At 44.0% G+C, this 21,445-nt stretch overlaps 1 protein-coding gene across 4 annotated transcripts in view; it reads right to left on the minus strand.

The window, feature by feature from the left end:
• Positions 1–21,445, minus strand: part of C1H1orf131 (chromosome 1 C1orf131 homolog) — a 35,731-nt gene that overhangs the window by 724 nt on the left and 13,562 nt on the right. The window contains exons 3-7 of one of the 4 annotated variants that reach the window (XM_066236045.1): positions 11,598–11,654; positions 10,428–10,523; positions 10,229–10,315; positions 8,887–8,939; positions 7,185–7,820 (exon numbers count right to left, since the gene is read on the minus strand). In XM_066236045.1, coding sequence (XP_066092142.1) covers positions 7,682–7,820; positions 8,887–8,939; positions 10,229–10,315; positions 10,428–10,523; positions 11,598–11,654 — 432 coding nt within the window. In that variant the 3' untranslated portion in view covers positions 7,185–7,681. Of the gene's footprint in view, positions 1–7,184; positions 7,821–8,886; positions 8,943–10,228; positions 10,316–10,427; positions 10,524–11,597; positions 11,655–21,445 lie in introns of those variants that run through there. The other 3 variants (XM_066236037.1, XM_066236053.1, XM_066236061.1) reach the window with 3 other exon arrangements.

Here is a 21,445-nt window from a genome sequence, read left to right on the forward strand (position 1 = left end):
GATGGGAAACTCCAGGAAAGCCTCTCAGAGCCAGTCCACCTTTGCTTTGAGACCCATCTGTCATCATGAAAGTAAGAAGTGACCCCAATGGCAGGGAGGTCCTACTCTGTCTGGGCAGGCAGGACATCTGCAGAGGAAGGAAGTAGACAGCAATACTGTGTTCCTTGTCTCCCAGCTTCCCAGCATGAGCCTGGGTGTGCTGAGGCCTCATGGCTGGGTGGGGCTCTAGGGAGCCTTCCCCTCCATGCTGGGAACACTAACCTTCTCCCTTGAGACCCATGTCAAGTCATGTCCATCTCAAAAAAAGAGCTCATCCCAGAGTCTGGTCCTGTCCCCAGAGCACCTTTCTCCTCCTCCCTCCCTTCTTCTTGTCACCTGCCACCTCCATCTCCTTCTGGAAGTAAACCTTTCTCCTTTTTACAAGAGATATATTTTATCAAGCATTTTATTTTGGAGGTTGAGGAGTAATTTGTTTATTTGCTGGATTGGATTTTTATAAAACTTAGCCTGTAAACCGGCACCAACTGTGTTTACTTGGTTCTAGCTGCTTGTTTAAACACCGCACTTGCTTTCTGAGTGACCCGGCCAATGCTGTGCAGACCCGACTACCCTCTATTCAGCAGATCCGATGATCCTACCTTGAGCCCCACTCCTAGACTGCCAGGCTGCCTTGTCTGGCTGTGTCCACAGGTGTGGCCAGCAGGGCCAGCTGCCTGATGGTTTCAGGAGCTGTTTGGTGCTGTGTTTAAGCCTCAACCAGGGCCACCCCGGGGTGGCATGGGTCCTCGTCTGCACAGCTGCCTCTCTCCTCTGCTGCCACACTCCTTAGTTTCACTCCTCCACCATAGCTCTGGGTGGACTCAGCTTGGAGAGTGGGGCACAGAGGAGCTCTGGCTTCCTGGGGCCAGTGAAGCCAGTGAAGCTTTGGGAGATGTCTTTTCAGAAAATGAGGACAGTGCACCAGGAACAAGAGCAAAGTGGGAAGGCAGGCAGGGCTGCCTGGCAGAGGTGGCTTTTTGCAGTGGAATCCAGATGAAAGGCTGGGGAGCTCCCAGAATCATCAAAGCCAAGGTCACCAGGCAGCCCTGGGTCCACGTCATTGAAGAGGAGCCTGGACTCGGCATCATCCTCCGAGAGCCAGCACCCAGGTCCCAGGGTGATGTGGAAAGGGAAAAGGAACATTCGACAACTTCCGGTGACCTCTTTGGAAAGGAAATTACCTGAAATTCAGAGAGAAGCTACCAAATTACCCTGGCCCACCCCCACAGCCAGCAGTCAGGAGGTCCTGTGGGTGCCAAAGCTGGCGTGATACTACCTTCTCTGACTCCCTCAGAAGCAATATGGCTGATACCAGGAACCTTGAAGGGATGCCCACAGCCACCTCTTTTGTCTTCAGCACAAAACATCTTTCAGGGACAAGAATGGACCTAAGAGAGAGGGCAGGTCCATGCCACATGCCTGTGTTTTGGGAAATCAGCAACATGAAGCAAGAACTCATCAGCTCCTCATGGCCTTATGTCACCCTCCCAAGAGGCCCTGGGAATTGGAGTAGAAGCCATGGCTCATGGCTACTCCATTGGCCATTGAATTCCCTGCTCCTTTACAATGTGGTGACATTTTTGTACATAAAAATATTTTGTGGGCTGACTGAGGAATAACTTGGTGTCCATCTATCAAGCAGTTTCAGTGAGAAGGGAATTCAAAATAATTTAAAATGCCAGGTTCCCTGCCCTGTAAATAACACCTTTGTTACTTAGTTCCTCTGCAGTTCGTTCTTTGCCAGTGAGCGAGTGCGGTCCAAGTCCATACCTTTCCTTTTAGAATTAACCCGTTTAAAGTGTTTCCAGTAGCATCTCACCACATAGCCTCCTAGCTCCGAATTCAAAGCAAGGTAAGACATTACCCAGTCCCGCTTTCCCTCTTTCTAACTGGTGTAGTGATTCCAATCCAAGCCGACATTATTGATCCTGACCACAAAAGAACTGACCTGCAAACTGTATATAACTCTAGGCTGAGTCTTCAGCCCTGTGTGTAGTCTGTTGTTGCGACAGCACCCTTGGGCATTCCAGGGAGAGCCTGGGCCACACTGTGGAGTTCACCGAGAGCTGTGGGCACAGGCCTGTCCATCCTTGCTCTTGGGGCCCCTACCCTCCACCGCCCAGAGCACTCTCAGGAAAGCAACAGAATGCAGGACCTGCGTGTCCTTTTTCCAGGGATGTCTGCATCTCAGCCTTAATCTTAACTGCACGTGTAAACCTTGGCCCCCTGTGAAGGCGTGTTTCTGCACAGGTGAGCAGACAGCTCACAGAGGAAGCTGCTGCCGGCCCATGGCCACCTGCTGGCTGTGAGATGCCGAGGGTGACACAGATCCTCAGGGGACTCAGCATGCAAATACCAAAATGCACAATGACATGGCATGTGGATGGTGCCAGGGTTTCTCAGCCTCAACACTGTTGACATTTGGAGTGGTTAACGCTCTGTGGTGTGGCTGTCCTGTGCACAGGAGGGGGTTTAGTGGTGTCCCTGGCCTCCACCCTCTAGATGCCAGTACAACCCCCAAGTTAGTTGTGAAAACTAAAAGTGTCCCCTAGAGGATACCCTGGTTGAGAACCACTGGGTAATGATAGTGGTTTGTCATATATCGACATGCAGAGTAAGAGAAGATATGGGGGTGTGCCCACTTACTTAAGTGTTACATGGGAGCCCAAGCCCAGGCTTTTCCATAGATTTCCAGTGTCTGACCAGGTGGGGCAAGTAGGGAAGATGGGGTCAGCTGGACACAGAAGCCAACCTGTTCGGCCTCACTTTGTAGCCACTGAAGATGCCCCAGTCCCCAACCCCATTCCTTGACCTCTGTTGACTGAAAGCGACAGAAATTTCTTAATGGGTTTGTGGCCTTTAATTGGTTAAAAACTGAATGAGATACCATTAGACTGATCCTGGGGCATCTCAAGACTGTCCTGCAGGAATACTAAGCCTGTGGCCATTCACATGCATCCCGTTCCTGGCGGTTCCTCCTTGGAGAGAAGGATCCTGGCAGCTTGAACGTTCAATGTAAAATAAACAGGAGTAGGTTTGGGGCAGGGTATATCAGACACTAAGTTCAGCCCTCAGAAACTCATCTTTTAACCTGGCTTTGATATTGGTCCAGGTTATGTGTGGGGGCAAATCTCTTAAATCTTTCTGTGCCTCGGTATCCCCACCTGAAAATGGGACTAGTCATACTAACCTACCTCCTCTAATGTATTGTGAGGATTATAGAATAATATTTTTTAAATTAAAAAAAAAAAAGTAGACTGTCATCTATTGAGTCTAGGGCTAATGGTTCACATTCAATGACTCAAGCCCATGGCGTGACTATTCAGAGTGTCTGTCCTCTGACTGGTGTCCTCTATCCAAGCCTCCAATGACTGTATTTATTACACAGCTGCCTAGCCTTATGGGGCAAAATTGACATTTAAAACAAGATTCCTATGAACAAAGAAAGTAACACCCCAAATGTTCCCATTCCCATGAGGCCTGTGCACTCCGCAAAGATGCTGTAAGCAGGCCACGTACTGGCATTCTCATTGTTAGTCCTAACGGCATCTGTGTGCCAAAGTTCCTTTCAAATATAAAAAGAGATGACCCCTCCCTTTTCTGACTCCTTAGTTACCTTTAGTTCTGGTATCTAAGAGGTCCCCCACCCATAGAGTGTCTCCTTTGTTTCCATAGATCTCAGCAGAGAGAGCAGCAGAGTATGATGAGCTGCACCTGAACTGTAGTCTGGAAGGCTGGTTGGGCACAAAAACAGGTGAAAGGGGATGGTGCTCCCTCAGCACCATGCTGGGAACTCACCTGTGCTGTCCACTAAGGTGGGTTCCTGGCTTTTCCAATGAATGACATTGACTTCAGTCAGGAGGAGGAGCTGAGAGGTGAGACCTGCAGGGGAGGCTTGTCTGGAGGCGCTGGTCCTCTTTCACAGGGCTTTGCTCATTGGGGGCACTAGTCCTGGGGAGGACCCTGGGCCTCCTGGGCAAGTGAGGTAGGCACTGATGACCAGGCTGGGTGCTGAGGAGGCTCTGAGAGTCTAAAACAAACTTTGGGTTTGAAATAGAGACGGCTTTCAGCCGTGCAAACAGGAACATGACAGTGCTTCCTAAGTGAGTCCTGCCTGGGGAAGGCCTTCCCACCTTCCACTCCTGGGGACCAGCCGTCCTCAGCACCAGGAGCAAGGGTAGAGTGAGCAGAGCAGAAAATGTTAAATGCATGACGCAGAATTCCTGCTTTCACACTAAACTGTTGTATTTAGCATGAGAGATGTTTGTTTAACGTTGGCAAAGGAATTTAAAAAGTAAAGAGAAGCTTTGTTTCCTTGTTTTGGCTGTAGACAGCACTTCCATTTTCCTGCCTTTCTCCCTTCCCCTTCCCCCATCACATCCACTTTGTCACTAGTTGTTGCTGTTTGGTGGCAGCCCTCGGTCCCTTTGGTGTTCATGTTCCACTGCAACCATGGAGGGGGAAGAGGGGAATACTTTTTCTAATTTTTGTATCAGTATCCACAAGCCTTTGTATTTTATGGATTGCAAACACTGTGTTTCCTGGTCTTTGGGGGTTGGTTGAACTTTGTGTATTACCTTTCGGATAACCTGAGTTTTACCACTGTCTCAAGCAGATTTGAAATAAATTCTTTTGACACTGCCAACAACTAAAAAACAAGGTATGGTCTGTAATGTCTGCTGGGCGACAGGTCTGACTGCTAGCCAGAGAGAGCAGAGACTGCATGAGGGGTGGCCACCCCACCCTGGCCCAGAGGGCCTGTGTGCTGTCAGGCGCCAGGCTCAACATGGTACATGCCCAGAAACGTTGAGGGGATTACACATGACAAAGTTCTAAAGTACTATCTCAAACAGCAGCACGTGTGAAATTCATTTCTGCAAGAGGTGATAAAGCTGGAAATTGACAACAGTTAACATATGGTTGATAAATTCATGCATAAAAACTGATCATGGATAAGTGGAAACTAAGATTTGTTTCCTAACTAATCCAAGAGTATTGGGTGCCTAACCAGCCTCTTCAACCGCACAAACAAGTGTGCTTGTCTGACCCAAAAACCATCCCTGTTGCCTTCCTCAAATTATGACTCTCAAGAGCAACCATTTCGTGGACCCCCCAACAGCCCAAGACCCAGCCTCTCACTCTCAGTTCCTGCAGATCACAGTTTAGTGGGTGGGGACAGTTGTAGCCCCAGTCACTGAAGAGCAGGAAATTCATTAGTGGGAGCTCTTGAAGTCAAGAGAAGGAAGCAGAGTTGGGCCAGGGAGATGTTGGCTGTAATGCAGACCAAGTGAAGGCCCCAGGCTCTGCAGCTGTCCCGAGCGGGGGTGTGAAGACTGGGCTTCAGTGCCCTCACATCAATCATTCATTGACTGGGCCTCCCCTTTCAGGCTGCTGAAAGTGCCGAGGCCACAGCCTTCAGCCCTTAGTCCACTTTAGGGACCACCTCACCCCTCGACATGAAGGGACATCACAATGTCCACCAGTCACTCCTGTGCCACAGATCTGTGCTTCACTCGGGTTTGGGGAGCACTTTTCCAGAATTCCAGTGGAGGAGCTTCAATGAGGACCTTTAGGGGGACAAGCTGCATTTCTTCCACTGTGGCTGGTATGGAGCTATGGTCACTGCCTCTTCTGTCACTCTGGAGCCCTGGCCTCCCCTAGCACCTCAGCTCCCCATGACTCTGGTCCTCCACCTGGGGGCTCTGGGCCTCAGCTCCCAGGCCCCCCTCAGTCCAAGACAGCTGTGATTGTCTATTTACCATGAAAATGGGGCAAGGGGTGCCTGAGTGGACAATCTGGGCACAGGTTCCTCTCTGCCTCTCTGGGTGACAGCAGCCTTGTCTCCTCTTGATGGTCAGATAATCACTCCTGCAAGGTGGTGGCTGTTTACCCAAGCAACACCCTTGGTTCAGGGGGACACATGCTGTGTTCTGTCCCTCCCTTTGGGAAGCAGGCTTTCCAGGTCCACAGGGCCGAGCTGCAGGGACAGGCATCACAAGCTCCTGGAGGGTCCCTGGGAGTGACTGTAAGCAGTAGCATTGTGTGGGGTAAGGACTGACCATGCAGGTGTGTCCATGACTGGGAAGAACCCCTACCAAGGGGAACAGTGGGATTAAGACAGCGAGAAAACCCTTCCCACCACTCTAAAGGTGGGTATCCTCCTTCAGTGGCTGCTGCCAACGTTTCAGTCATAACCATCTGCCTTCACTGACTTCTTCATTGTCATTCTCTTGGCTGCTAACCTTGCTGGAGGAAACATTATTAAAGGGGAATGGAAAGCATGGTTTAAAGCTTTGTCATTGGTCTTGAAAGTACAGGTGCTTTCTTTCAGCCCCTAAACTTCAGAGTGTTCCTAGAGCACCCTGTGGTCAGAAAAACTTTTTTAAACAGTCACTCAGTAAATTAAAAGGGGAAACCATAACCAGTGATTTACACTTGGGATTTGCATGCTTTTCCAGAATAGACTAGCCTGGGGTTCTGGTCCAGAATCTGGCCAAGTGCTCAGTTGTATGAGTCATAATAGCTTATGGCAGGCCGGGACAGAAGTGGAGCACCTTCGTCCCCTGGCCCTCTGTTGAAAAACAAAGGGAGCTCAGCCAACCCTCTCTAATGGCAAAGGTCATTTCTCGCTCCTGAGAATGTCCCTAGTGCTTTGTCATTTTGGGATCTTCTATATCTTTTTTAAAAATTACTCTTAAACACTATCAAAACACACCCTAATGAATACTGCCTTTTGAGATAAACCTGGGGAGTAAAACCCTAATTCTAATTTTGCTTCCATTTAAAACATTTTCTGAGCTCACTTGCCAGTGCCTTCTGAGTCAGCCTGTAACTCATGTAAAAAAGCCAGCCATTCATACCCCTCTGTCATGACCAAAACTTTATTATTTACTAGGTTTGGATCTGAATTTTTTGGCAACTAAAAAATAGTCAAAATGGTTTGCCAGCATTGAAGACTTTTTAAAAAAAATATGCCATAAACTTCGAGAAGTTCCAGACACTTTCAGCAAGGAGAATACCATCAAAAAACTTACTTTCAGCTGCCCAAGGGGATCACTTTGAAGGAGGAAACATTCTCTTACGTGTAGGTACTCAGATATGAGTCAAATTCAGGCGTTGTATTATTTAATCATCATAGTCATATATACCACACACAAGTTGTATTTTATTTATGTAACTTCTTATAAAGTAGATTTTATATACTTGAGACTGAAAATTGAAACTGCTTTCCCCACAAAATAACTGACAAATGATCTCATTCTTAGTTTTCATGATATAGCAGCATTAAATCATTTTTAGAAAATTAAATGGTAATTTAAAGCTAATTATCAGTGCATATAAATCAATCAATTTATGACAAATCTTATTACGGGCAAACGCACAGAACCAGAGAGTGGAACCCTGGTGAACCCAGCTGGCAGCTCACTCCTCAACAGGTTTACGTTACAGTCACCCTGCAGTAGGCCCAGCGTGGTTGTCACCATCAAAAAGACATGAGCAACCAGACTTATAATTTCTAGTTTATTTTTTCCCTAAAAAAGCAGTCTGTGGAACAAGAAATAAATAAGAATAGTCTAGAAGTCCTGTACAGTCCCATCTCAGTACAAAGGCACGTCCCTATGCCTTCAGTTCATAAAGCACTTCATTCAGCCACTAGAGAAGAATTTATTTTCTTAATATCAACTTGGCTCAGAATCAACGTCCCATTTTTGAATTTTCCAATCTGCCCAATCCGTCCACTTGACAAAATACCGGGAGCTGATTTCTTCTTTTTGGACTTCCTACAGTTAAAGTGAGCGAAAGATACTAGAGTTAAGCTTATAAAGAAAGATCGCAGCACCACCACCAACCAGCCGGCCGGCATGGTCTGCTCCTGCAAACCCCGCCCCCATGCACAGCCCTGCCCTATGGCAGTACCACGGTCTTCCTGTGGAAACCGAAATGTGCTGACTGCCTTCCTGCCCCAGGGCCTTTACACTGGTTTCTTCTCCATGAAATGCTCTGCTACCAGATCTTTCCAGACTGCCCCCTCTTCTTCATTCAGTTCTCACCTCACCTCACCTCCTTAGAATGCCATCTGTCTACCCACAGTGATTTTCTTTCACAAGGCTTTGTTTCAACCTTTTCACAGAGCTTGCCAAAACCTGACGTCCCCCTTCTTATCTGATCATATGTTTTGGTGTGTTTCCCTCACTACAATGTAAGGTCCTTCAGAGTGAAGATGACCTCAGTGAGGTCACAGCTGTATTCCTAACACCTAAGACACCTATGTGCCTGGCACACAGCGGGTCCCAACAGACAGACATATATGGCCAGAACAAGGACCAGACAACATGTGCAAGCTCACGAAGAGTCCAAGAAAAAGGTTAAGACAAAAGTAGTCATTTTGAAATAGTAACTCAAGCTGGAGGAAAAGGCACTTGCACAAAAGCTAAGAAACACATATAAGGCAACGAAATCAATATTCTATTACTCAAATCACAGTGCTCTGTCTCATGTGGTATGTCAAATCACAGAACCACAGACCCAGACTGTTTTGTCGTGTCAGCAGGGAACAGAAGTCTTTCATTGGAAATGTCAATCTCAGCTTTTCCACTGGTCACTTGTAGTTTCTGGTCTTTGAAAATGGAAGACTGAGAAGGTTCTCAATTCAGTTCTGAAGTTGCTGTTTGATGCTGGGCAATTTACTAAATCCTATCTTCCCCTTGAAGGGCTTGACTAGCAAAATAAGACAACAAAGCATTCTAATAGGCTAGAAACACCATATAAACTCAAGGTATTATTTTCAGAACTAGTTAATAGGTTTATCCATGTCATTCCTCCCTAGTATCAGATGATGTCACTCACCTGTCTTCCTGCCCTTTCCTCTTCTTTTTCTGAAAAATATCTGTGTCCTGGGCCTGCTTTCAGAATTTAAGATAATATATGTATCAGTAATGGATATGAAGGTTTGGAAAATGGCAAGAGGTCTGTGATCAAAAACCACTGAGAGGGCCCTGGCCGGTTGGCTCAGCGGTAGAGCGTCAGCCTGGCGTGCAGGGGACCCGGGTTCGATTCCCGGCCAGGGCACATAGGAGAAGCGCCCATTTGCTTCTCCACCCTGCCCCCCTCCTTCCTCTCTGTCTATCTCTTCCGCTCCTGCAGCCGAGGCTCCACTGGAGCAAAGATGGCCCGGGCGCTGGGGATGGCTCCTTGGCCTCTGCCCCAGGCACTAGAGTGGCTCTGGTCTCGGCAGAGCGACGCCCCAGAGGGGCAGAGCATCGCTCCCTGGTGGGCGTGCCGGGTGGATCCCGGTCGGGTGCATGTGGGAGTCTGTCTGTCTCTCCCCATTTCAAGCTTCAGAAAAATACAAAAAAATAAAAATACAAAAAAATAAAAAACCGCTGAGACACTATTTAATATTTTTTTGAGTTGCCTGACCAGTGGCGCAGTGGATAAAGTGTCCACCTGGAACACTGAGGTCGCTGGTTTGAAACCTCAAGGTCACTGGCTCTGAGCATAGACTTGTCAGTGCATATTCGCTGGCTTGAGCAGGGGACTGTCCACATGACCCCAAAGCTCGCCGGCTTAAACCCAAAGGTCACTGGCTTAAGCAAGGGGACACTGGTCTGGCATGGTCAAGGCACATACAAGAAGGAATCAATGCACAACTAAAGCAAAAGCAACTATGCGTTGATGCTTCTCACCCTGTCTTTCCTGTTTTTTCTCTCTCTCAAAAAAAAAAAAAAAGATTAATGCTTTTTTGAGTGGACATGTTCAGATAACAGCCTCTAAGTTCCATCCTAAAACTCTTCCAAGAATGTGAAAGACCATTCCAGAGGAGACCAGCAATAGAAATGTCCAATCTTCCACTTCAGGTAAGAGGGAGTGATACCCGTCCCTCCTGAGGTGTGCATAAGCCCTTGTGCACTGTATGATGTAAAACACACAAAAAAGGGACTGAGTACAGGAAAACAATCCAAGCAGCTGACATTATCTGAACAGGAGTTTGCTACTTCAAGCAAACTATTCATGTAAATATGCCAGATGACTTGGCTAAATTAATAAAATGCTGCTGACCTAAATAAGTGGAGAGATTTTGACCATTTATCCCAGATCTTTCCAAGTGGCTGGGCCAAGCATTCCACTGTGACAAACTGCCACCATCTTTCTGCTCCAGTGTTAATGAAGAAAGGGCCATTCCACCTACCATTCTCTTCTTTTCTTCCTTTGCCACCTTTTTTTCTTTGATCTGCTCCTGTAAAACCTTATAATTCATATAACTCTTTTTGGGAGGCTGCAATGGAAGAAAAGGAACACATTTCATCTATTTTTATTTTGCACAAATTTCCCAGCGTCTCTTGCCTGGCTTGCTGTGTCCTGTCCAGTGACAGGAGGCAGCCCCTCACCTGAGCACCCAGCATCACTGCACGTTCCAGTTCCAGGACTCTTTCCTTTCCTTTTCCATAACCTGTGATCCCAAACCGGTGCACCTCCAGCCGAGCCTAGGGACACAGAGCAGAATCAGACCCAAGTAAGTGCACTCTAAAAACTCCAAAGAGGAAAGGCACACCCAGTAGCAATGCACTTCAGATATGACGTGCTGTGCACCAAATGCTGTTTGTTCTCATGCCCTGAATGGCCACAGCTAGCAAGGATTCTGTGATGGTTTAAGGAGCAACATGCCATCTCCTAAAATGTCACATAATGTCACAGCACCACTCCCATGTTTAACTTGGACACCTGAAGCAAGACAGTTTTGTACAGGTGAGTGACAGAACAGGAGTAAATGCAGAGCCTGCAGCACTTTGGGACTCTCTAAAACAGGCTGCAACCCAAGAAGCAATAATTTCACCTCACAAATTCCTCTCCAAACACACCTATTCACACTTAGAAACCATTTATCACAGATCAGTGTTCGTTTAATTACAAAGATATTATAGATGCCCTGGCCGGTTGGTTCAGAGGCAGAGCATCAACCTCGTGTGTAAATGTCCCGGGTTCAATTCCCGATCAGTGCACACAGGAGAAGTGACTATCTGCTTCTTGACCCCTCCCCCTCTTCATTCTCTCTCTGTCTCTTCTCCTCTGGTAGCCATGGCTCAACTGGAGCGAGTTGGCCGCAGGCACTGAGGATGGTTCCCTGGCTTCAGCCTCAGGTACTAAGAGGAGCTGCCAAGCAACAGAGCAAGGCTGGGATGGACACAGCATTGCCCCCTAGTGGACTTGCTGGCTCTCTGCCTCCCCTTCCTCTCACTGAATAAAAAAAGATATTGTAGAAAGATAAAAAGTCACCAACACCTACTAATAGCAGTTGAATTTCTTCCTCTTGCCTTTCTTATGCATTTTAAGACCTAGTTACAACCACAGAATACCAGTATATGCCTGCCTCCTTTTCCTACATACCACTCTATCACCAGGTTGTAGTCACAGAATCACTGTGTTTCAAATGACTGCATGACATTTAAGCAATTGAATGCAGTGATATGCTTAATCATTTTCCCAATTCTTGGACATATCAGCATATTTATATTTTTTGGTAGTATCAAGATGAAAATATTAAGTTTCAAAACACTTACCTTTTCTAAGTTAAATTCTTGTATATCTGCATATTTTTCAAGGATACCAGTTTTGGTCTGAAAAGTAAAAAAAAAAAAACTTACTGGAGCCTGAGAGATGACGTCAGCGTAATGACGTGGTAGGAAGCGATACCGATAAATCTCCCCCAAAACTCAACAAGATCTTCAACCAGAAACAGAAAAACCTATCCTTGGAGCCTCCAGATGTTTCGCAATACACCCGAAGGTATGGTCGAGTGAAAAATTGGCTAAATATATAATCAAACCCCGAAGGAAATAGGGAGTAAGAAATGCTCCGCTTTCCTCACTAACCTAAACAGGGCAGCTTTCACTGGGAACTGAGAATATAGAAACTGAGGTGGGTAAAGGGGGTGAATAGATCCAGGCCGTGGCACAAACGGTCGAACCAGGCTGTAGCACGGAGATCCAAGCCGAGGAAAAATTGTGCCTGTAGCAACCCAGTCAATACAAGCTAAGACTCGCACCAAACCCAGACAAAGAAAGACAAGCGGGGCAGCCATTTTCCCCGATCTCCTGGTCGGCGCGCGCAGATAGTGGGCGAGAGATTCCTCCGAGAGCCTCAGCAGTGGGCGCTTGTGTTACCCCACAGAGAGGCAGAGTCAGGGGCCTTTGTGTGGGCCGAAAGTGGAATCTCCAGGCGGCCCCAGCGCCCTGAGGGAGCCGCACATGGGGAGGGAGCGAGAGCTAATTCCAACACTGGAACTTTTCCGTGCAGGAAGGGTTTCACTCAGAGGGTGAGGTGGCTGGCCTGATATCCTGGTCAGTGCGCACGGAGAGAGGGCAAGAGATTCCTCCCAGCACCTCAGGAGTGGGAGCCCGTGTTATCCCACAGAGGGGCAGAGTCAAGGGCCTTTGTATGGGCCAAAAGCGGAATCTCGAGCCGCTCCAGCGCCCTGAGGGAGCCGCGCACGGGGAGGGAGCGAGAGCCTATTCCAACGCTGCAACTTTTCCGTGCGAGAGGGGATTTCACTCAGAGGGTGAGACTTCCGGCCTGATATCCTGGTCTGCGCACAGATAGTGAGCGAGAGTTTCCTCCGAGTGCCTTGGCAGTGCGCACCCGTGTTATCCCATAGAGGGGCAGAGTCAGGGGCCTTTGTGTGGGCCAAAAGCGGAATCTCCAGGCCGCCCCAGCGCCCTAAAAAAGCCACACACGGAAAGGGAGCGAGAGCCAATTCCAACGCTGGAACTTTTTCGTGTGGGCGGGGGTTTCACTCAGAGTGTGAGACTTCCGGCCTGCTATCCTGGTCTGCGCACAGATAGTGAGCGAGAGTTTCCTCCAAGCACCCCAGGAGTGGGTGCCCACCCGTGTTACCGGACAGAGTGGCAGAGTCAGAGGTCACTGAATGGGCAGAAGCCCCGCCTGATTATGCTAGCAGCTCTGACTGACTGAGCCTTACCCAGAGCCCTATGCTGAGTGGGAATAGAGTGGGAAGTGGCCAGCTCTTTGAGCCTCTAACTATCCAGGCAGAGGCAGCAGCAACCCCATAGCTGGATTATCAGGCTACTAATTGAGGAAGGAGAGACTAGGAGAGAGGCTCCAGGAACACGGACTCTCTCACTGTCGGAGCCTATAAATACTAAAGAGCCTCGACTGCCAATGAGACTGAAGCACAATACATGACATCGCCATAGAGATTTATCAACTGCAAACCTCTACCTGAGCGTGCCAAAGGGGCAGAACCCAGGGTACAGAGTCACCGACCAGGAAGAGGGAGAGAAAAGAAAAAGCAAGAAGATAACCTCTCAAAATCAAGAATAATCCACAGACTTTATAAACTATCCCATTTTATTATATTTGTTCGTTTCTTTCTCTTATCTTTATTCTTCATTTTTTTTTTCCTCCTCCAATTTGGTCGTTTAACTCTCTGGCGGTCTTACTCTCTCCTCTCCTTCAACTACACTACCCATAAGTGTTACATCTCCCATTATCTTTTCTTTCCTCTTCCTTTCTCTCTATGAGGGTTGCACTCCAAAACCCTTTACTCTCTCTCTCTTTTTTCTTTTTTATTCTTTTAGTGGTTCCCTCTTTTTTTTTCTCTCTCTCTCTCTTTCTTTTCTCCCTCTATATTAGTTTCTTCCTTTCTCCTTTACGTCTCCTCTCATTGAAACCTCAATAACGAACAAATTATCTTAGCTGGGACTCAAACTTATGTTTGTGGCATTTTGGGTTTTTTTTACTTCACCTTTTTAACTCACTAGCACTGCTCCCATCTCTGGCTCTCCATTTTATCTAGTTCTTGTTCCACTAAATACAATAGTAATTTTTTAATTTGTCCCCCCATTTTCCTGTTTCCCTCTTATTCCTCTCATCATAACTCTTAGTCAACCAACACCTATAAGTAAATCATTTTATTCTTGACCCAAATTTTTACTTATTTGCTTTTTGTGGGTCCATACCACCTTTTTTTTTTTTTTTTTTTGCCCCTTTATTACTTCTCCCCAATTCAGGCCCTCCAGTACAGGCATTGTTTGTTCTATTTAGTACAATATAATTCACAGTTCACCACAAGGTTTTCTCAAGAAAGAGGGGAGAGGAGAGGAGAGGAAAAAAGGAGGGGGGGAATAATTTCCTTTTTTTTAATTTTTTATTTTATTTTATTTTTCTTTATTTAATTATTTTTTTAAAAAAAACTCTTTGATTTTTTTTATTTTTTTAACTTTATATTCTTTATTAAATCTCATTAATACTATCAACAAAACCACCCTCAGATGCCATTAAGGAAGAGAAAATCGAATATCATGGATACAAAAGAAAGAGCGGTAACACAGATAGATGAGGAAAAATCTATGGAGAAAATATTTAATATATTGGAAACCTTGGAGTTAAACGACAGAGAATTTAAAATAGAAATCCTAAAAATACTCAGAGATATACAACAGAACAAAGAAAGGCAACTTAGGGAGCTCAGAAAACAACTCAATGAACACAAAGAATATATGTCCAAGGAAATTGAAACTATAAAAACAAATCAAAGAGAGATGAAAAACTCAATACATGAGCTGAAAAATGAGGTAACAAGCTAAGCTAATAGAACAGGCCAGATAGAAGGTAGGATTAGTGAAATAGAAGACAAGAACTGAGGCACAACAGAGAGAAGAAGAAAGAGACTCAAAAATTAAAAAAAAAAAATGAGATAGCCCTACAGGAATTATCTGACTGCATCAAAAAGAATAACATAAGAATAATAGGTATATCAGAGGGAGAAGAGAGAGAAAATGGAATGGAGAACATACTCAAACAAATAATAGATGAGAACTTCCCAAGCCTGTGGAAAGAACTAAAGCCTCAAATTCAAGAAGCAAACAGAACTCCGAGTTTTCTTAACCCCAACACACCTACTCCAAGGCACATCATAATGAAACTGGCACAAACCAACGGCAAAGAAAAAATTCTCAAGGCAGCCAGGGAAAAGAAGAATACAACATATAAAAGAAGGCCCATTAGATTATCAGATTTTTCAGCAGAAACTCTATGAGCTAGAAGAGAGTGGACCCCAATATTTAAAGTCCTGAAAGAGAGGAACTTCCAGCCACAAATACTATACCCATCAAAGCTATCCTTCAAATATGAAGGAGAAATAAAAACATTCACAGATACAGAAAAGATGAGGGAATTTATCATCAGAAAACCCCCACTCCAGGAATTACTAAAGGGGGTTCTCCAATCAGATACAAAGAACAAATAAAAACAAAGCCACAAGTAAAAGCTCCAAGAAGAACACAATAGAACCAAATTTAAACTGTGACAACAACAAAAAGAAAGGGGGAGGAGAGGATGGAGATTAACAGTAGCAAAGGACAATGGAGTGCAAAAGTACTCACAAAATAGTACACTACAATGAACAGAGTAGGAACCCTTTTCATTACTTAAAGGTAACCACCATTGAAAAAACCACCACAGAAGTACATGATTTAAAAAAGATAGCAACAGAGGAAAGATGTACGGAATACAACCAAATAAAAACAAAAGATAGAAAGATGAAAGAGAAGGATGAAACAAGACACAAAACTAACAGAAAGCAAGATATAAAATGGCAATAGGGAACTCACAAGTGTCAATAATTACACTAAATGTAAACGGATTAAACTCACCAATAAAAAGGCACAGAGTAGCAGAATGGATTAAAAAAGAAAATCCAACTGTATGCTGCCTACAAGAAACTCATCTAAGCAATAAGGATAAAAACAAATTCAAAGTGAAAGGCTGGAAAACAATACTCCAAGCAAGTAACATCCAAAAAAAAAGCAGGCATAGCAATACTCATATCTGATAATGCTGATTACAAGACAGCAAAAGTACTCAGAGACAAAAATGGCCATTTCATAATGGTTAAGGGGACACTGAATCAAGAAGACATAACAATTCTTAATATATATGCACCAAACCAAGGAGCACCAAAATATATAAGACAGCTACTTATCGACCTTAAAACAAAAACTGACAAAAATACAATCATACTTGGAGACCTCAATACACTGCTGACGGCTCTAGATCGGTCATCCAAACAGAGAATCAACAAAGATATAGTGGCCTTAAACAAAACACTAGAGCACCTGGATATGATAGACATCCACAGGACATTTCATCCCAAAGTGACTGAGTATACATTTTTCTCCAGTGTACATGGATCATTCTCAAGAACTGACCATATGTTGGGCCACAAAAACAACATCAGCAAATTCAGAAAAATCGAAGTTGTACCAAGCATATTTTCTGATCATAAAGCCTTGAAACTAGAATTCAACTGCAAAAAAGAGGAAAAAAATCCCACAAAAATGTGGAAACTAAACAACATACTTTTAAAAAATGAATGGGTCAAAGAAGAAATAAGTGCAGAGATCAAAAGATATATACAGACAAATGAAAATGACAATACGACATATCAGAATCTATGGAATGCAGCAAAAGCAGTGATAAGAGGGAAGTTCATATCACTTCAGGCATATATGAACAAACAAGAGAGAGCCCAAGTGAACCACTTAACTTCCCACCTTAAGGAACTAGAAAAAGAAGAACAAAGACAACCCAAAACCAGCCAAAGAAAGCAGATAATAAAAATCACAGCAGAAATAAATGAATTAGAGAACAGAAAAACTATAGAAAAAATTAATAGAACAAGGAGCTGGTTCTTTGAAAACATCAACAAAATTGACAAACCCTTGGCAAGACTTACCAAGGAAAAAAGAAAAAAAACTCATATAAACAAAATCCAAAATGAAAGAGGAGAAATCACCACTGACACCGTAGACATACAAAGAATTATTGTAGAATACTATGAAAAACTTTATTCCACTAAATTCAACAACCTAGAAGAAATGGATAAATTCTTAGAACAATACAACCTTCCTAGACTGAGTCAAGAAGAAGCAGAAAGCCTAAACAGACCTATTAGTAGAGAAGAAATAGAAAAAACCATTAAAAACCTCCCCAAAAATAAAAGTCCAGGCCCAGACGGCTATACCAGCAAATTTTATCAAATATTCAAAGAAGACTAGGTTCCTATTCTACTCAAAGTCTTCCAAAAAATTGAAGAAGCAATACTACCAAACACATTTTATGAGGCCAACATAACCCTCATACCAAAACCAGGCAAGGATGGCACAAAAAAAGAAAACTACAGACCAATATCTCTAATGAATACAGATGCTAAAATACTAAACAAAATACTAGCAAATCGAATACAACAACGTATTAAAAAAATAATACATCATGATCAAGTGGGATTCATCCCAGAATCTCAAGGATGGTTCAACATACCTAAAACAGTTAACGTAATACACCATATCAACAAAACACAAGAACAAAAACCACATGATCTTATCAATAAACGCTGAAAAGGCTTTCGATAAAATACAACACAATTTTATGTTTAAGACTCTCAACAAAATGGGTATAGAAGGAAATTATCTCAACATGATAAAGGCCATATATGATAAACCATCAGCTAACATCATATTAAATGGCACTAAACTGAAGGCTTTCCCCCTTAAATCAGGAACAAGACAGGGTTGTCCACTCTCTCCTCTCTTATTTAATGTGGTACTAGAGGTTCTAGCCAGAGCAATCAGACAAGACAAAGAAATAAAAGGCATCCATATCGGAAAAGAAGAAGTAAAGGTATCACTTTTTGCAGATGATATGATCCTATACATCGAAAACCCCAAAGAATCCACAAAAAGACTACTAGAAACAATAAGCCAATACAGTAAGGTCGCAGGATACAAAATTAACATACAGAAGTCAATAGCCTTTCTATATGTCAACAATGAAACATTTGAGAATGAACTCAAAAGAATAATCCCCTTCACGATTGCAACAAAAAAATAAAATACCTAGGAATAAACATAACAAAGAATGTAAAGGACTTATATAATGAAAACTATAAACCATTGTTAAGGGAAATCGAAAAAGATATAATGAGATGGAAAAATATTCCTTGTTCTTGGCTAGGAAGAATAAATATAATCAAGATGGCCATATTACCCAAAGCAATATACAAATTTAATGCAATTCCCATCAAAATTCCAATGACATTCTTTAAAGAAATGGAGCAAAAAATCATCAGATTTATATGGAACTATAAAAAACCCCGAATAGCCAAAGCAATCCTAAAGAAAAAGAATGAAGCTGGGGGCATTACAATACCTGACTTCAAACTCTATTATAGGGCCACGACAATCAAAACAGCATGGTATTGGCAGAAAAATAGACACTCAGACCAATGGAACAGAATAGAAAGTCCAGAAATAAAACCACATATATATAGTCAAATAATTTTTGATAAAGGGACCAACAACACACAATGGAGAAAAGAAAGCCTCTTCAATAAATGGTGCTGGGAAAACTGGAAAGCCACATGCAAAAGAATGAAACTGGACTAGTTTGTCCCCCTGTACTAAAATTAACTCAAAATGGATCAAAGATCTAAACATAAGACCTGAAACAATTAAGTACATAGAAGAAGACATAGGTACTAAACTCATGTACCTGGGTTTTAAAGAGCATTTTATGAATTTGACTCCACAGGCAAGAGAAGTGAAGCCAAAAATTAATGAATGGGACTACATCAGACTAAGAAGTTTTTGCTCAGCAAGAGAAACTGATAACAAAATAAACAGACAGCCAACTAAATGGGAAATGATATTTTCAAACAACAGCTCAGATAAGGGCCTAATATCCAAAATATACAAAGAACTCATAAAACTCAACAATAAACAAACAATCCAATAAAAAAATGGGAAGAAGACATGAACAGACACTTCTCCCAGGAAGAAATACAAATGGCCAACAGATATATGAAAAGATGCTCATCTTCTTAAGTTATTAGAGAAATGCAAATCAAAACTGCAATGAGATACCACCTCACACCTGTTCGATTAGCTATTATCAACAAGACAGGTAATAGCAAATGTTGGAGAGGCTGTGGAGAGGCTGTGTTCTCACTGTTGGTGGGAATGTAAAGTAGTACAACCATTATGGAAGAAAGTATGGTGGTTCCTCAAAAAACTGAAAATAGAACTACCTATGACCCAGCAATCCCTCTACTGGGTATATACCCCAAAAACTCAGAAACATTGACTTGTAAAGACACATGCAGCCCCATGTTCATTGCAGCATTGTTCACAGTGGCCAGGACATGGAAACAACCAAAAAGCCCGTCAATAGATGACTGGATAAAGAAGATGTGGCACATATACACTATGGAATACTACTCAGCCATAAGAAATGATGACATCGGATCATTTACAGCAAAATGGTGGGATCTTGATAACATTATTCGAAGTTAAATAAGTAAATCAGAAAAAAACAGGAACTGCATTATTCCATATGTAGGTGGGACATAAAAGTGAGACTAAGAGACATTGATAAGAGTGTGGTGGTTACGGGGTGAGGGGGGAGAGAGCAAGGGAAAAGGGGAAGGGGAGGGGCTCAAGGAAAACTAGATAGAAGGTGACAGAGTACAATCTGACTTTGGGTGATGGGTATGCAACATAATTGAACGACAAGATAACCTGGACATGTTATCTTTGAATATATGTATCCTGATTTATTGATGTCACTCCATTAAAAAAAATAAAATTATAATAAGACAGCAAAAAAAAACTTATTAAGATCATCTGTTACTACATCATTAACGTATCCACCACCAACTAAGTCAGCGGTTCTCAACCTGTGGGTCGCGACCCCGGCGGGGGTCGAACGACCAAAATACAGGGGTCGCCTAAAGCCATCGGAACTAAGTGAACTTGTTTTAAATGCCTTGACACTGGCCCAGTTGCCTCAATACCAAACAATAATACAAGGATGTTGCACAAAATCCAACTAATTAACACCTAATGGAAGAGAAGTGAAGAAAAAACTATTAGGGTCTCAAAGCTTAAGAAAAGACTGATGTGAAACTAAGAAAAGATGGTGAGAGGCTCCAGAAAGGCTAACCGGGGGCAGGGATGTTAGAGGGTACCCGGTTTTATTTCAACAGCTCTCTTCTCTTCTCTCTTGTCCATTCTAAGAGCTAACAAAAAGTCAACCTTGAGGTAAATATTTCTTTGAGAAACAACAGCTTTCTAGAAATGGTGGAGATATTATAATTCCCAATAGAAAATAATGATACTAAAAGTGCCTTCAAAACATGTGACTCTCCACATCAATATATTCTCTGGCTGTAGGTCAAGTCAACCCAGACTTGATCAGAAAACTGTACTGTCAAACTGTCTGGCCAAGGACAGAGGTCCTGGCTCAGTCCCAGGCCCCAGTCTGGACTGCCAGGAAGCAGGCGGTAGAGGCTGGGCATTTTCTAGAAAAGTCAATCCTGCGGTCCTGCTCAGTAGGGGGCTGTGCTAGCACAGGAGCCCTGTCTCCCACCACACTGAGAGGTGCCCGCACACTGCAGTTCAGGTGTCTCCTGGTTCCTCCTTCCCCAAACAGCAGCTGCATCCAGCTTATCCTGTCTGTCCCCCATACTGTGTGGTGGGTGTGTAAATCAGTCCCTGAATGCTTCCACAGATGGTGGCTTCTATCTCCACGATGACCCCTGTACTAACCTCATGGGCAGGGGTCAGGAACCTTTCTGGCTGAGAGAGCCATGAATGCCACATATTTTAAAATGTAATTCCGTGAGAGTCATTCAATGACCTGTGTACATTACGCATTATCCAATAAAAATTTGGTGTTGTCCCAAAGGACAGCTGTGATTGGCTCCAGCCACCTGCAGCCATGAACATGAGCGGTAGGAAATGAATGGATTGTAATACATGAGAATGTTTTATATTTTTGACATTATTTTTTTTATTGAAGATTTGTCTGTGAGCCAGATGCCGCCATCAAAATAACCACATCTGGCTCACAAGCCATAGGTTCCCAGCTCCTGCTCCTGGGGTTATTACAATGATATAGGATAAATTATTTTATTACCTTATGTGGTTCACCAAAAAAATGTACTACTCCTTGACCCCCAAGAGGTATCCGTGTCAATGTTACCTTACTTAGAAAAAGGGTCTTGGCCTTGGCCGGTTGGCTCAGTGGTAGAGCATCAGCCTGGCGTGCAGGAGTCCTGGGTTCAATTCCCAGCCAGGGCACACAGGAGAAGCGCTCATCAGCTTCTCCACCCCTCCCCCTCTCCTTCCTCTCTGTCTCTCTCTTCCCCTCCCGCAGCCAAGGTTCCACTGGAGCAAAGTTGGCCCAGGCGCTGAGGATGGCTCTGTGGCTTCTGCCTCAGGCGCTAGAACAGCTCTGGTTGCAACAGAGCAATGCCCCAGATGGGCAGAGCATCGCCTCTTGGTGGGCATGCCGGGTGGATTCCGGTCAGGCGCATTGGGAGTCTGTCTGA

The sequence above is a fragment of the Saccopteryx bilineata genome, chromosome 1 (genome assembly GCF_036850765.1).
Source record: "Saccopteryx bilineata isolate mSacBil1 chromosome 1, mSacBil1_pri_phased_curated, whole genome shotgun sequence".
NCBI lineage: Eukaryota > Metazoa > Chordata > Mammalia > Chiroptera > Emballonuridae > Saccopteryx > Saccopteryx bilineata.